Source organism: Mastacembelus armatus, chromosome 12, assembly GCF_900324485.2.
Source record: "Mastacembelus armatus chromosome 12, fMasArm1.2, whole genome shotgun sequence".
NCBI lineage: Eukaryota > Metazoa > Chordata > Actinopteri > Synbranchiformes > Mastacembelidae > Mastacembelus > Mastacembelus armatus.
Genome location: NC_046644.1, coordinates 12129075 through 12145192, shown reverse-complemented (window position 1 = coordinate 12145192; position 16118 = coordinate 12129075). Strand labels below are relative to the sequence as shown.

The 16118-nt window shown below is 40.7% G+C and overlaps 1 protein-coding gene across 1 annotated transcript; it reads left to right on the top strand.

Moving 5' to 3' along the window:
* The first annotated feature begins 10021 nt into the window (after positions 1-10021).
* On the top strand, positions 10022-15092 carry gdnfa (glial cell derived neurotrophic factor a). Its single transcript, XM_026297912.1, has 3 exons — positions 10022-10693; positions 11555-11785; positions 14384-15092. The coding sequence occupies exons 2-3, from the start codon at positions 11581-11583 to the stop codon at positions 14926-14928; spliced, it is 750 nt and encodes a 249-aa protein (XP_026153697.1). The 5' UTR covers positions 10022-10693; positions 11555-11580; the 3' UTR covers positions 14929-15092.
* The last annotated feature ends 1026 nt before the right edge of the window (positions 15093-16118 follow it).

Sequence of the window (16118 nt, the reverse complement as noted above, 5' to 3'; positions counted from 1 at the left end):
CAGAACAAAAGTTGTTATTAAAGCTACAAAATGTTTTGGTGTCCTACATACAAGGAGCAGCCTTGAATGAGAGATGGTGAGAGACACCGGGGCGATATAAAAACGTAGCCCAGGTGTGGTATTCAGGGAGTGCTCCTCAGGTGTGTCTTTTCAATATCTATACGATGAAGTATATCACTGTTGACAAGCATCATTTGTTCCTCCTACGTCACACCTCAGACCCACAGCTCTATTGACTCTGACTGCCTTACTAGCTAACGTTCCTCAACACCCACCAGAGCAATCATATACAACTCTTTGATCAGTTTTATCCCTCACTTTAGTAATGTTCAAAAAAAAAATAGCGCACCAACAATAGGGCAAAATGTGGCTCACTCCCACTGCCAAGCCTACTCTCCTTTTCATTATCTATTCTCTTTCATTCCCTTGTCCACATGCAGCACAGAACAATGCAGCACAGGATGACAGGGTGGAGGCTCATGACAGGACTGGTAACATGATGACACTCCAAAGACCTGGTGAGTAAAATCCCCCTCCACAGTGGGACATGTGTCACAGTCCAGCCATGTCTCCAGCCTTTTTTGTGGTCTCGCGCCCCTCTTTTTCGGCTCTCTCCCCCTCCGGCCATAACGATAAAGCTCCCATCTGCTTTGGGGACGCAGGTCTTTCTCTTTCTGAACTGATCCCTCACAGCAGTTTCCCCTTTGTCAGACATGCCGATCACGTTTCCCTTTTGACACCTCTCTGTTTTAAGCTTGCGACAGGTACCAAAGTTCTTCTGTTCTCAGATGAAATGTATTGGAAATATGATAGCAATCTTTTTCCAAAGCTATGGCCTCTGCGCCCTTGTCTCCCTGGTGAAAACAGCATTTTTTAAAGAGCAAAAAAAACCAGCTCTAAAGGATTGCATGAGTGTTTTGATCCTCAGTAAGAGCTGGATAATTGACCCTTCAGATGACCTAAAATTTACCACAAAGGCTGCAAACCTGAACTTGTCTAACTGTATATTTTTGCATTTTGACACCTTTTACATTCACTGAACCATTTAATGCTGCTAGCTTTATTGTACTACCACTTTCTGTAAATATATTTATACATAACTGCCAATCGATTTATCACCTGTCTGGACTACAGATAAGCCATATGTCTATCTGTGACATACATTCACAAAGCTGTGGCTCATCCGTAGTGTTCTCAGCTGTTTCAGTGTGTCAGCGGTGTTGCTGGTGATTCTGCACATGAACTCACACATGCCAATTGTTAGTAACATGAACCGACTCAGCATCCTAACCTGCAGTGAGCTCGCCTATCGCAGGTCAAGAAAACAGCTGTGGCGTTTTCCGACTCCGGTTTAAACTGATAAAGTGTGTTGGAATGAGAGTGATGTGGGATATGAGGGCAGGTTATTTAGTTACTGTCATGATAGTAAGTTCATATTGTCATGTGACTCACAAAGCCCTAAGAGGACTGATCTCTCCTCACTGCCCTTAGTTTAGATTTGATGAATAAGATCCTATGAATGGGGGGGGAGTCTGATTTTTAATGAACAAGTCTCTTTAAAATTAATTTTTTATCTTTTAAACCATAACATGTTTCTGAACTTTTTTTTTTTAGAAATATTTTCTTGTAGAAAAATTTGCCCAAAGCAATTTAACATCTGACACCTGAACCTTGACCTGTGAACCCCGATGTATGTTGCCTCAGCTATCAGGTAGACTCCAAAGAACTAATGAAAAGAGTGTGAAAAATTCTCTCTCCCTGACATGACTCACTGCCTTATTTGGTACACATCCTCCTTGGACTTGGAGCTAAACACCTTGGTGATTAACAAACAAACCTGACCTCCATATTCTGATAATAATGATAACATGCATGACTATCCAGGCATCCTTTTTCTCAACTGTCATTTCTTTATCAACAGTTTACGCTCCGCAGTGTTATCAGTAATCCCTGTAAAATAAGATGCACACATGCACAGGTTCACCAGTGTGGCTAAGTCCTGATTCATTTGAAGTTATTTAAAAGGAATTAAGTCATTCTAAATTATGGTAGTGAGTTGGTTTGGTTTGGAGCCAAATATGTTTATACTCAGCCAGTAAGAGAATAATAAAATGTGGAATTAGTTCATGTTGAATATTACACAGCTAATTTAATCTAAGATCCAAAGATCTACTTCTACAACCAGTAGCTATGACTAATTCATTTGACCTTGGAAGCAAATTAACATTGCTAGTCCACTTTCCCATAACCTCTGCTCCCAAGTGATCTGATTAGATTATCGTTGTATTACATCCAAATGTGTCTTTGTAGGCTGCGATCTGTTTGTTATTGAAAGCCACTTGTTCTGTGCTTTTCATGAAACAAAGTTCAAGGTTGCTGCCACATTTGATTTGTCCTCCTTTTTATAACAAGAACAACTGTGCAATGTTTGTCTGCTGGTACGTAAGACTGAGCAACAACATGTGCTTACACTCCTTATGCTCACGTCTGTGAAGTGTTGGAATAGTAATGTAGTTTAATAGCAGTGAAATATTAAACACAGGGTGATGCCACATCCTCTCTAGCATAATCAGCAGTCATATACTTCAGTGCTGGAAACGTTCATCTGCCCTTTGTCCACATCTGCCCTTAATGGATTTAGACTGCCTGGCACCGCCAGTTTATACATTTTAACATGGGTGGCCGCACTTAAAACCTGTACTTCTAACCCTAGCAGTCTGAGCAGGTGGGCACATGGAGGTGTGCATTTGTGTATAGTCAGCCTCGGTGAGTGTATGACTTTGTGCTATAATGACATTATATTATGACAATACAAGATTCTTTGTTTTCCTGTAGTGCCATTTTTTCTTGGCCATCTAAAACCCACATGGCAATAACAAGATTTTGTTAAACCAGCCTGGTACAGATTTGCATTAATATCATCCTGTCAATGAGTAAAACCATTACTCCAAAGAAAATAAAGATATTACAATTCCTTTGTGTTACTGAATCATGCATATGTGAGTCTGGTGCATCAACTGATGAGCTTCTTCTCTCATAATGACAATAAAAGCATTTTTCAAGGTGGCCATGGTGCTGTGATCAACTGTCCAGTCTGCTGAAAGAGACATAATATCCTCTAGGTATTGCTGACAGGGAGCATGATATATGTGTGACTGTGCTTCAGTGTGGGTCACTATATGTCTGTGAGTATGTACTTCTGTGTGTTTTCTGCACACTTACAGGTCTACGTGTGTGTGTGTGTGTGTGTGTGTCACAGTGTATTTATGTAAGCGGTTGACATAAATACATCAAGGGGAACACACAGCTGCCCAGTGCCATGTTTCTGTGGTCAAGACCTGAAATGAGCTATGGGGCCATTTCTGTTGGGTCACTTCATTGAAAGTTTTCTTCAGTGAACTTATTTCCCAGGGCGAGCCTCCACTAGACTGTTATCTAGAGCTTTCTGCAACAAATGTGCAGCAGTACAGGAAATGTGGACTTAGCACGTCCCACTGCACACTCACCGGATGGCTGCAGCGAAAGGGACCTGCTCTGATCCCAACGCATACCAGGCTGGATTAGAACAGGGAACCAGAGGAGAAACAAGATCTGACCCTCTCTGCTATCACTCTCTCACCCTGCCGCTCCTTCCCAAAGACATCCTCAACACTTCCTTCTCCAATTAATGTGACCTTGTTGCGTTGGAGACAGGGAAGCTTTGTGAAAGTCAAGACCTAGCTTCATGTGCCACACTTTTAACAGCGCTGTCCATCGAGCAGCCTTGAAGGCTAGAGGTTATAGTTCAAATCTGAAAACTGATACAGATACATAAAACAAATGGACAGCAAGAAAGATAAGCATCCTCCGTCCCCAGGGAGCTTTTTATCTTTGCTCAGTGGTTGTGATCAGTACTTAGCCAGTCCTGTTTGTTTAGTAACACAGTAGGACGAGGTCCTGGCGGACACTTTGAATACTAAAAACCACAAAGCCAGCATAGAGGTCTGACACTGTGCCATTGCTGCTATATCCCACATGACCACTCTTCAATAAGAGGCGCCACTCACAGCTACCAAAAGTCAAGGGTCAAAGTCATGCCAGGTAGATATCAGCAGTCAGGATCACAGGCTGCTGCAGGCAGTGAAGAATGATGTAGGACTCAATTAATGGATGTGCAGCTCTATCAATCTAACCACAGACACCCATGCTGCCCACCAGACAATACACACTGCATACATACATTTCCTCTACAATTCCTTTTTCAATCCATCTTTTGTCAGGCAGAAAACTGAACACATGCTCCTGCAGGTTTTCAGGGTTTGGGTTGTAGCCAAATTGTGCAGAGTATGTATATATATATCTCACTTGTCCAGCACTTAACACTCAGGGGAAAAATATTCCCTAAACCATTCATCAGTATTTACTGTATGAAGAGTAAATGTAAATGCATAGACATCAATAACATTCACAGTTTCTGCTGCACTCTAACAACGGTGAATTCATTATTTTCCATCATCACCCAATGAAGTCACTGGTCCGTGGGAGAGAGCTTACTACATTCCCATTGGCTCTTAGGGTGATAATTCACCCTTGACCAAGTTGTTCACACAAAATCCAACTATGACAGGTTGTGCATTAACAGACTAAACCTACATGTAGCACAGACCCTAAAAGAGAAACAATGCTCTTTCAACTGTCAAATGAAATCTTACAGTTTACTATGATTGCCTCAGTCCACCACAAAATCAACATATTGTACAGTAAATATATAACCTGAATAGTGACATGGGTCTGAAAGGGTGTAAGGGTTTTTAAATGGCTCCCCCTACACTTTTAGTATCTGTGTCTGTGAGATTTAACCTTCCTTACTTCCTCCCTTCTATTAATAACAGTGTCATAGTCCTGCTGCACTTTGATAGTACCAAGTGATCTCATTTACACACACTTGGACAAACACACACACACACACACACACACACGTACAGTCACACACACACACACACACACACACACACACACATATTTTTGCACACTGAATTTATGTGTGAATGATGCCAAGAAATACTCATACAATGTTTTTGCAATGAGGGAAACAGATGGAAATACTGCACTGAGTGCCACAATAGCTGGGCATGTGGCAAAGGTCCATATCTGAATTGTAACATGTCCTAATGGATCAGCTGAAAGCTATGTGGATCCTCCAGTATCTGCCCTGGCTACCTGCTGTGTCGTCCATCTCTGTGCCAAGGGTGATCTGGGGCTCTGAGCCCACTGACAGCTGAGCTCACTCTGACAGACAACTGGCTTTTCTGCACACAGTTATATGCAGAAAACAGCACTAAAGCCAAAGTCACTGTGATACCGAGCTACTGTGCATATGGAAGCTTGTTTCAGTCCAGCTCAATTATTTTACCGGTCTGCAATAAATCTACCGCAAATAGTTTTTAATAGTGATGTGATGGATTTCAGTAGATTTTCTCCAACACTGTATATTGCAGTTAATCTTGCAATATACCTGCAAGAACGTCACCCCTCTAAGAGCCTATGTCATTACTGGCTTCATAAACATCCTATTTATTTTAGGGTTATTACTGTTATTAATGGGTGTTTCTTCCATGGGCCTACTTACTGTTCATCACTGCGCTGTTTAACTCTGCAGTGTTGTAACTGACAGTATCCAGCAGTACCACATGATGAAATACACACTAATAAGATCAACTAATCTAATAAAGGTCAGAAAATGAACAGCAGTTCAGTTGACTAAGACAAAACTGAGACTGAGCATGTCTTTAGTTTAGGGCCTCTTGTACAGCATCAAAATCCAGTGGTGGGAGAAGTATTCAGATACAACAACGTATAAATGAGCAGAAGTAAAAGTCCAACATTCAAAAACTTACCGAAGTAAACGTTATGAAAAAGTTCTCATACTGAAGAAGGGCTCCTGTCAGTGGTATAAACTGGATTATTAATAGTGTCATTAACATGTAAACAACATTTTAACATGGTTTAATCTATAGCAAAATGTTCTATTTTATAAATTCACGGTTTGTACGTCTTATGTTACAGTAAAACATACAAGGTGTATGTTGAGGTAAAATGAGGTAAAAGGTAAGGTGAGGTAAAAGTAGAACATATGAAAATGGAAGCAGCTGGCCTGCAACAGTATTCATGTTTTGTATTTAAATGAGACACACTTGATAATATTTAGCCTAACAGGGACAAGCAGAAGATGTCCCACTCCAGCACCAACCAACCTGCACTGTGCATGTTGTATTAATCAGACCCAGTCAGAGGCATTGCCACAACAGAAACATCAGCATCAGAGCAGATCATTCAGCAGATTTCCTGTTGTTGACCGCATATTGTTCTAATTAGGTAAGTGGCTCTTTTTTGAAATTAAATTTTTAAATAAATGTGTCAAAAATTCTGATGAGGCCGTTTCTCATCTTACTAATGTTTCAGCCACAGTCAGCCAGACAACAAGAACCTCAAAGCACTAACTTCCACATCACAACAATCCTTTAAATAAATGCATTAGTTGTTGTTGGTCTTTGGTTGATTTGCTAATTGAATTATATTCCTTCCATCATCGTAATGCACAGTGTGATGCAATAAATCAAAGAAAGCACTGCTAATGACAAGGAGCGCTCAGGCATGCCCACTTTTAGTGCGTGATACATGGAGGGATGACTCATAGAACCAAGAGGCAGAAAAGTCATTAACACAACCATGAACAGGTAGTTGTTTATCATATCACACTAATCACAAGGATTTAAACAAAAGCAGTAAATATAATGCACTCAATAGACAGGATACCCAAAGACGCCTACAGAAAGAGAAGTGATTGGCCGTGTGTGACATTTGTTTTACATTATTGTTTACAATTCTCTATTAAACTAAACCAGCTGCAGTGATGTGGGTTGTTTGTGTGAGTGTTGTTACATGTTCTTATAAAATCTGTGGGGAGTCATTATTTCCATCTGAGGGCCTGTCAGCGCTCTGTGGATGTTTGACATCAAAAATTGAGGTACCCATACCATCAGTGACACAAAGGCTCAAAGAAGACTCTTGTGTGTGAGTGACGAGTCTCTTCCCCACACCCCATGCGGTGGTGATTCGTTCAGCTTACTCATGTTTCTCCTCCAAACAAATTAATATTTATTATAGTCACTCAAGTATTCAGCTCAGGGGAGTTACGACACCCGCAGACTGTGCAGCGCTCTCACATAAAGGATCTCTCTGAGATGGTTCTATTTTTGGTGCCCATTATCTTCACAGCTCTGTCTGTATGAGACAGAGGAGGGTCACAGAGGAATCCTGTGGTGACACTGCTCCAGATATCAATAAACAATACGACCTCTTGTCTGCCATATCTCTGTGCCTCACACTAGCCCAATATGTCAAATGCAGTGACGTGGAAGAAATACCTCCAAATGTATTCTGTGTTGCCAAACAAAATGTCATATGAATGAGGAATAAGCAAAGTAACAGAACTTTACAATGTGTAAGATAAATCTACCGTCACAAAGATGTGGGTAAATGTAGTTTGGGTTATAATTACGGCTGCAACTAACAACTATATCGTTGCGCAGTTTGTGTCATTTCTCTACAAATTCAATTGAAGTTATTTTTCATATGCGATGATAAAAGACTGAATAGTTGTCATTTATAACCTACAGTGGAATATTATATACTGTATATGATGTAATGTTATAGTTAAATTACATTACGGCATAATTATTTACTGCTTACTGTTCTTCTATTATTGGCCCTGTGATGGACTGGTGACCTGTCCTGTACCCCTGCCTTCCACCCAGAGAGAGCTGGGATAGACTCCAGCAGATCCCTGTGATTCTAAATAGTAATAAGTGGGTATAGATAATGGATGGATGAATTTTCTTCCATTAATGTGGGAAATATATGTTTGATATATGTACTACATATACTAACTATTGCATAAGGCTTTGATACATAAAGCACATAAGATAAAAATACAATGACATAATAAATACACATTTTTTTACTAATCATTTTTTAAATGTTGATAGGTAATAAGTGATTGTAACTGTAAGTAAATTGGACATCAAATTAAAACATTACAGGCGATTCACACAACTAAACTTTGTATTTCTCTGCTCTCTTACACTTTAAATACTCCTGATGAACTTTGAATAGATTTAATAAACAATAAAAAGTTCTAATAACACTGGCTGTGCCTTTAAATAACACAGTCTTTTATTATTATTTTTTTGAATGGCCATGCACAATACATTCATGCATTTGAGTTTGTTTATATAAGCACTGATTTCCTTTCATTTATTCCCTTTACCTGCTTATTCCTGTATGGGTAATTTGAGCCTGGAGCCTATCCCAGCATGCACTGGCAGAGAAACAACACCCAGTGTCATTTTCAGTAAAGTTTGTTGAAGCACATGAAAAAAAGTTTTGTTTTTTTTTTTTTTTACATTTCATTTTGTTTTGGACAGCTAATGTGCACTCGGTCCACCTGAACTAGTATGATGCCTCAGCCATCATGAGGGCAGGGAGAATTATGACTGCTGATGTGAAGGAGCGCGGAAACACCTAAATCACAGGGACTTGGCTTGGTTTCCGTTGTGACAGAGCAGCTAATATACAGTGCATCCAGATCACATCTCGGTATCAAAAGTAATGGGTGTTAGTAATTTAAGTAAAACTTAAATATGTCAAATATTGTCAGGTTATGTCTGGAAACTCCATAAAGATGCCATCCTTGTCTGGACATTAATTTTTAAGCATATTCAGATATTTTAGCAAGACAATAATGTGAGAATTATTTAAAATGCAACATGTGGATTAGAGCAGTGTCAGTTATACAGTCCAATTAGGAATTAGAAAAGGAAATAGTCCATTAACAGGACTATATGAAAGGTATTCATATGATTGAGTCATGAAAACAAAAACATGGTATGGATTCACAGGGTTGTATCATGGTACCTGGTAGTCAACACAAGAAAACCACGTGAGAACATAATAGCAGTTAGGATCCATACAGTTAGGATTTGGCTCAGTATAATGCAGCTACTTTAAGAATGGGTAGGGCAGACAGAAAATGCTTGAGAGAAAACATGTATTGACAAGATATTTAAGCCCATGAGCAAACAAATATGAGGCCTAATTCTAATGGCACAGAATAACAGATGAGTCAACATGGATTTAATGTGCCGCTGCTGGGATTTCCATTCTTTTATTGAACAGGCATCTTTAGCAGCATTTCACGTGTTAAATTAAAACCAGAAAGCTTCTTTGGAAAAGCGATTGCTTAGTTGTTGGAGGGAGCTGCTCTATTCTGGCACGGAGCACAGAATGAGTCTAATTGTTAAAGGACTGGGTAACTTGTGGAATTCGGTTTTGTGCATGAAAGGCGGGTGTAGCTTGTAAATCATGAAGGGCGATGGGAAAACGATCTCAGGTGCCACATCTTAGCAGTTTCAGAGTCATTCTTTTGTGGTCTGTGCGGCGTTGCCCCGGGCTCACCTTGACATGAAACCGCTTATTGAATGACCACATGCTCCAACGTGTGGATTAATTACATTGGAATGTAATACGTTTGCATTGGAAGAATAACACAACAAAACAAAGTGTTCATTGCGCACTCGCTTATTTACAAATATGTTCTAGTAAATAGCAAATGAAGTGGGAGTTTTAAATTTGAGATGTGTGTAGCCATCAGACGGAACTTGACACCGGTACGCACAGAGCGCCTAGATCAGGTTAGAAACACGCATCGCAACAGAACATCTCCAAATCGCATTCCGCATACTGAAATCTAATCCGAGGACATAGGATGTGTGACATAATCCTCAAGATATCTGAAAACTGCGCTCCTATAAACGGGGCTCCAGGGGTGGTTTGGAGAGATTTGTGGACCTCTGTTATTCACTGTTTGCTCTTGCAGGGATCTTTAATAGAGGGGCGGACACCAACTGGTCCAAACGTCAGAGCGCACTTAACTATAAATCTTTCCAAACTGCCCTCTGCTCGGTGCGGTGTTATGCGCAGACATCTGTCTTGCTTCAGTCCAGTATGAGGACAACGCGTCTGGAAACCCTTCGGGCTACACAGACACTATCTGACCTGTAGAAAATGGAGACTAAATACCCTCATCTGCGTTGTCTACCAGGTCAAGATATTGTAAAATGTTGGCGATTATGAATTTTAACACAGTTCTGGATATAACGGCGCTTTGACTATTTTTTTTTTTCAGACAAGAGCTTTTTGCACTCTGGGAAAAAGATTTTGTGCAGTTTTTGCGCCACGCGTATGCGCTGAAGACGCTGATGTCTTCATTGGACTCCTTTCAGCCGGAGATGGTGGCTCTCTCTCGGATTTCCAACGTGGAAACGTAGCATCCAATTAATCAGCGAGTGCAACTGTACCCCGTAAGGCGCCGCGACATTTGGTCTCCTCTTCAACACCTACCTTTGGACTCCAAAGCGTGGAAAGACGCAAGGTTTGCTTGGTGCGCTGGACCTGGTATTGCATTTTAGCTTTTTTTTCCTATTTGGACATAAACTGAATTTGAACTCGTTTCGAGGAAATTTTTGGACTGTGGCTTTTTCAAACGATGCATGCAGCTGATTCAGCTTGGAACACTACATGAGTTGCGGTTTTCTGTTTGGATTTTAACACCAACAGCCAAGCGAGTTTCAGGTCTGCATGGGCCATATTTAAGGTGAGTGAGGGATTGTATTTCTTTTTTTTTTTTAGCATTTTTCAATGTAGAGCAAAATATTATCTGTGCCGAAAGGACGCACAAGTTCAATTTTAAAAACGCAACTTGTGTTTGTGTAAAGGTAGTTGTTGGGACTTTTCCACAGCATATATAAGCCCACTATTTATTCACGAAGAGCTGTTTAGGTTTACTGCAGACTCAACATGCCATTAGATAGAGTCACGTAAGCTTTGTGGCTCGCCATCTGGCCAACTCACACCATGATTTAGGCTACCGTTGCCAAAGCGCTTTCGGTGCGTGCTTCAACCAAGGCATTTTTGTGTGAGGCGCACCCTCCGTTCCTCATTACAAATAGCAAGAGTTGGCCTGTTATCACAACAACATGAATTCCTTTTACAATCCTAATAGATCTGACCATCCACAGAGAATAAACGCACAACATTGCTGCTGGTTAATCACAAATACTGCATGCGATGTTAAAGCAATGCGGGACCTTTACGCACAACTTTACGCATTATTTTATTATTTTTTCTGTGCTTTCTTTCTGCATTTTGTGCGACATGTTGACCTTATGAAGTGCATTATAGGCTATTTTCATTGGGGAATCTTTTATTCACGATTTTCTGCTATGTTTACTCAGATAACCATATTTACAAAGTGAGGGTCAAAGCCTCTTGATGACACACAGTTATTAATACAGAATGAGTCAGGGTAGGTCTGGCAACCACACTGTTTCATTCACACTGCTGACCTCATTATAAACAACACTTTGCGTATGTTTATGATTTCTATTATTAAATATTTGGATATCGCTTCTAATCAGTATCTTTAAATTGAAATATCTTCTGTTGTTTTCTGCAGCTTTCTTCATAGGAACTGAGTCTAAGATGAAGTTATGGGATGTTTTGGCCACGTGTTTGTTGCTCCTGACCTCTGTTGCTACACGGCCTCTCTACCAAAACACTCAGCCAGCCAAGAGGACTTATTTCCCCAGCAGCTACAGTGATTCTGTGTCCCTGTCTGTGGAGGACGAAGAACCAACGTTCCAGCGTGAAAACCACAACTTTCAGGAGAGCTCGATGGAAGATCAATGTAAGGCACACTGCGTGTTTTGACAAAACCTTTTGTGATGTGCAGTCACTGTGATAGTGTCTTGAATAGCAGATAAATGGCCCACATGGGGGAATCACATTATAGATCTGCGCTGCTTGTGCAAACACGGCACATGTAGCTCATTAATTCAATTTTATACCCTATGCATGAGGACATGAATGTTACAAAGTTATTTTGCTGGTGAAGACTTGTGGTTTCTATTGACTAGTTACACTTGAGAAACAGCAGGTAAAGTGATAGCCAGTGGGTTGTGCCACCAATAGAAAGTCCTATATCAATAAGGCCTTCAGACAGATTATCAGATGGAAGATCTTGATTTGGTTTTTTATTACTGCTGTGGGTTACATCATACTGGTGTCAAAACAAGTCAGCAGCATGCATATGACTATGAACAGCTCTCCCTGTTTTCCCTTAACCATTTGTTTATATTCACCTCTGCCTCTTTGTGATTTAGAGACCCATGACCTTTACCCATCTGCAAAAGTCAGAAATCATGGCATGTTTGAGAGAGTGCTGCAGGAACCAGGTCAAAGGCATTTTCAGAATAGAGGCTAGACAATACTGGAAAGTCTGAAGCACTGAGTGAGACTTCTGTGTTTATGTTCATTTTAACAGTGACAGTGGGCAGGAATTTATTTTGTTTGGAGCGATGTGGCACTGTATCATCTTCACACAGACGTAAACGCAGCCAAGAACTAGATAAGGAATGGAACATTTGGAGAAATGTTTGTCCTGCCACCTCATATTCTGTTTGGACCATGGTGACATCACTGATCTTCTGTGTAACCCAAGACCATTAACTGCATTAATAGTGTCAACAATACTGTCGGTCCACGAGGGGATGGGTCTGTACTTTTTTTTTTTTGTAAAATCAGACAAAGAGTGGGTTTTACCTTTTAAGACTAAAATCTGCAACAACACAGTTGTACAAGTAAACTGATGTAATATTCAGCCAACAAATGTGGCAAAAACAGTGTTGGAAAAAAAAAAATCATCACTCTTTCATAGCACAGTTTGCATCATGAATCACTTCATTTACTGCTAGAAGTCCAGTCTGTCGACAGGTGTACACTGTAGCTGCCCTGCCTGTCAGGTGACATACAATAGTCGGTGTCTAAATCAAAGGATAGGTGTGTCTAAACAGATTAGCTCATCTGATATACGAGCGGTGGCCCAATCAGCTGTGGAGCGCAGGCGGATCGGATGGCCTGCCACAAGATCAGGTAGGAGAGACAGGTGACACTGCAATAGAGAAGCCATGTTAAAAACCACAGCACCACCTGCCAGACATCACACCCCTCCGCCCTAGCTACTTGACACACATTTATTATACTCACATGCAGATTCGTCGGCACACACACAGGTAATGTAATTAGAGTTGGGCTCGATGATTAATTTCTGAACAATATGTCTTCGTGGTCTTCATACAAAGTTCACTGCTGCCAGACCTGCAGGCGTTGGGAGTAAGGAGAGACGTTACTCTATAATAGAATCAACATGTAACAAAGGAGGATCCAAGACTTTCAGTCAGTCCTCAACGCTCCTCGCAGCAGATGGTGGAGAGCTGTGCTGGTGCATGTTTTGAGTTGTGAGCAGACTGCAATCTGCTCTATCTAAATGACTCAAAGCGTGAGATTTTCTTATATTTGGCCTTTGAAGTCTTGGCATTCTATAATTAAATCCATGAAAGAGTTAAAGGGCTGAATAACAATATCACAGTGCATAGTTTGTGGTGGAATTGGTCTATGCTTAATGTATCAACAGGCAATTGCTGTGTGAAATAGCTGAAAACCTTTGGTGACTTCATGAGATAAAAACCTGATGGGAACATTCTCTTTGAAACTTGTGGCCAAATTGTTACTGCAAGACCAAGTCTGCCCACATTTCACCACTACATATGTACATACTCTCTTCCTTTGTGACTAAAATAAATTTCAGATCAGAACTGACAAATACCCTCTTACCTTCAACCAGCAACTCATCCCCCGGAGAGAGTTAAAGTACGGCACCTGTATGTCCATATGTAACTCTGAACTCTTTTGTGCATTCCTCCATCAGAGACTAATCAATAAATCATTTTTGATCTGCACATTTCTCAGTAGTTATGGGCATTGTCTGCATTTGTGTCAGTGCATATTTCTGGACACTTTGCAGTGACTCTGAAGGTTATGTACATATTTGCGGTTGTGCATTTAAAGGTATAGTTCAACATTTTGGAAACTATTGTTATTTGTTTTCTGGCAAAGAGATAAATGGTGACGTGTCCAGGGTGTACCCCTACCATTCACCCAAAAAGAACTGGGACAGGCTCCAGCAGATCCCTGTGATTCTAAATAACAATAGGCGGGTATAGATAATGGATGGATGGATGGAGTTAAATGAGGAGATTATAGCAATATTACATCTGTCCATTAAATGTAAGGCAGAGTAGAAATGAACTGAAGTAGACTCAAAAATGTTATTACCCAGTTACATATAACACACAATGTCTTGTTTGTTAAGTCTTGAAATATTTTATATCAGTGATGAAGTTAACACTAGCTTTATAAGTGGTTCTGTCCCTGCTCTGTCTTCCAGATGACACTGCAGGTCCCTATCCAGAGCAGTTTGATGATGTAATGGATTTCATTGAGGCAACCATTGGCAGACTCCGGAGATCATCGGAGCCCAGAGGGGGCACCAGGAGACAGAGGGGAGCAGCAAACACAGGAGGCACGGGAGGTGAGGGGAGAAGACACGGTGACAGGAGGAGGGGTCGGGGGCGAGGGGGAAATCGAGGCAGTAAAGGAGGCCGAAGTGAGAAGGGGAGGGAGAGGATATCGGTGCATAGCAGAGGCTGTTTGCTAAAGGAGGTCCATCTCAATGTGACGGATTTGGGCCTGGGCTACCAGACAAAGGAAGAACTAATCTTCCGGTACTGCAGTGGCCCCTGTGTGGAGGCGGAGACCAACTATGACAAGATCCTGAACAACCTCACACACAACAAGAAGCTGGACAAGGACACACCCTCTCGCACCTGTTGTCGACCAATCGCTTTTGATGATGACTTATCTTTCTTGGACGACAATGTAGTGTATCACACACTGAAGAAGCATTCTGCCAGGAAGTGTGGCTGTGTCTGAGGAAGTCACACAGGCAAAATGCCAGACATGACCTGCATCAGTGAGCTAAGGATCACCTTTACAAGCTGGTGCTGCAAAGAGAGCAATCACTGTTGGAAATGGACATATGAGGTCAAGGAAAGAGTGTATTGTGTCTCTTTTTGATCTGTAGTCCTCAGAGGAGACACGGGTGAGTATTAAGAGGCTACTTCTTTGATGTGAAAAGCGTTTGAAGAGCTGCTAAAAAAAAAAAAAAAAAAAAAGGCGAACTGGACAATAAACTTTGACAGTGCATCCTCCAGATCCTGTGACTAGTATTTGGTGGTTCAGTCAGTCATATGCAAAAATGCATCACATCTGCACCAATTTGCAGAAGAATCAATGCTGTTACACTTCACTGTCAGATTTAACTGTGCTGTTTAAAAAAGGTGAGAGTGAAGAAACACTTCGGACGAAGTTGGCTTGTGTTTTCTGGAAGAATTCATTTTCCCAGAATTTCATTTTTCCATAGCTGGTTCCTAACGCTCCAGACAAACATGGAGAATTGAGGAGTATATTCAGCTGCAGTCTAAATCACTTCTACTACATAGTCTGGAAGTTGACATGTACATTCAGAGCCAAGGGATGAGAAATACCACACCGGGGTTCAACAAAGACTTTTGGTGCAACGCATCTATATAAAACCCAATCATATATATATACATACATATATGAATATATATATATACACATGTGTGTAAGAGGTATATTTATTAAGATGGAACTTAACTTATTGTTATTTATTTCAATCCATTTTATGAAAAAGATTTTCATTTCCTTATTTATTTAAAAGCTTTGTTTGTCCTGGATGGTGCCAAAGTGGAGCATTTTCTCATGCTAAATCTTACAAACTGCTACACACTCACCCACACATCATAATAATATTTATGTGCTTCACTTAGATTCCAGGGCTCCTCAATTCACAAGTCATTAAAAAGAAAAAAAAAAAAAATCATCTTTCTCTATAAAGTGAAGGGAGGGTAGAAACAGAGGAGGGGACCAATAGAAAATTTTCAGATGGAGTGATCTGTTGTTTTGGAGCATTTTGAGGGATGGCAGGATAGATCTTTTTCTTCGACAATTCACCTTATTTTCACTATGTTCGGACAGTGGTGACCTCAGATGTTGCTCTCTGCTCACAGCATCTGCATAGAGTATAGACCCCTAATCCA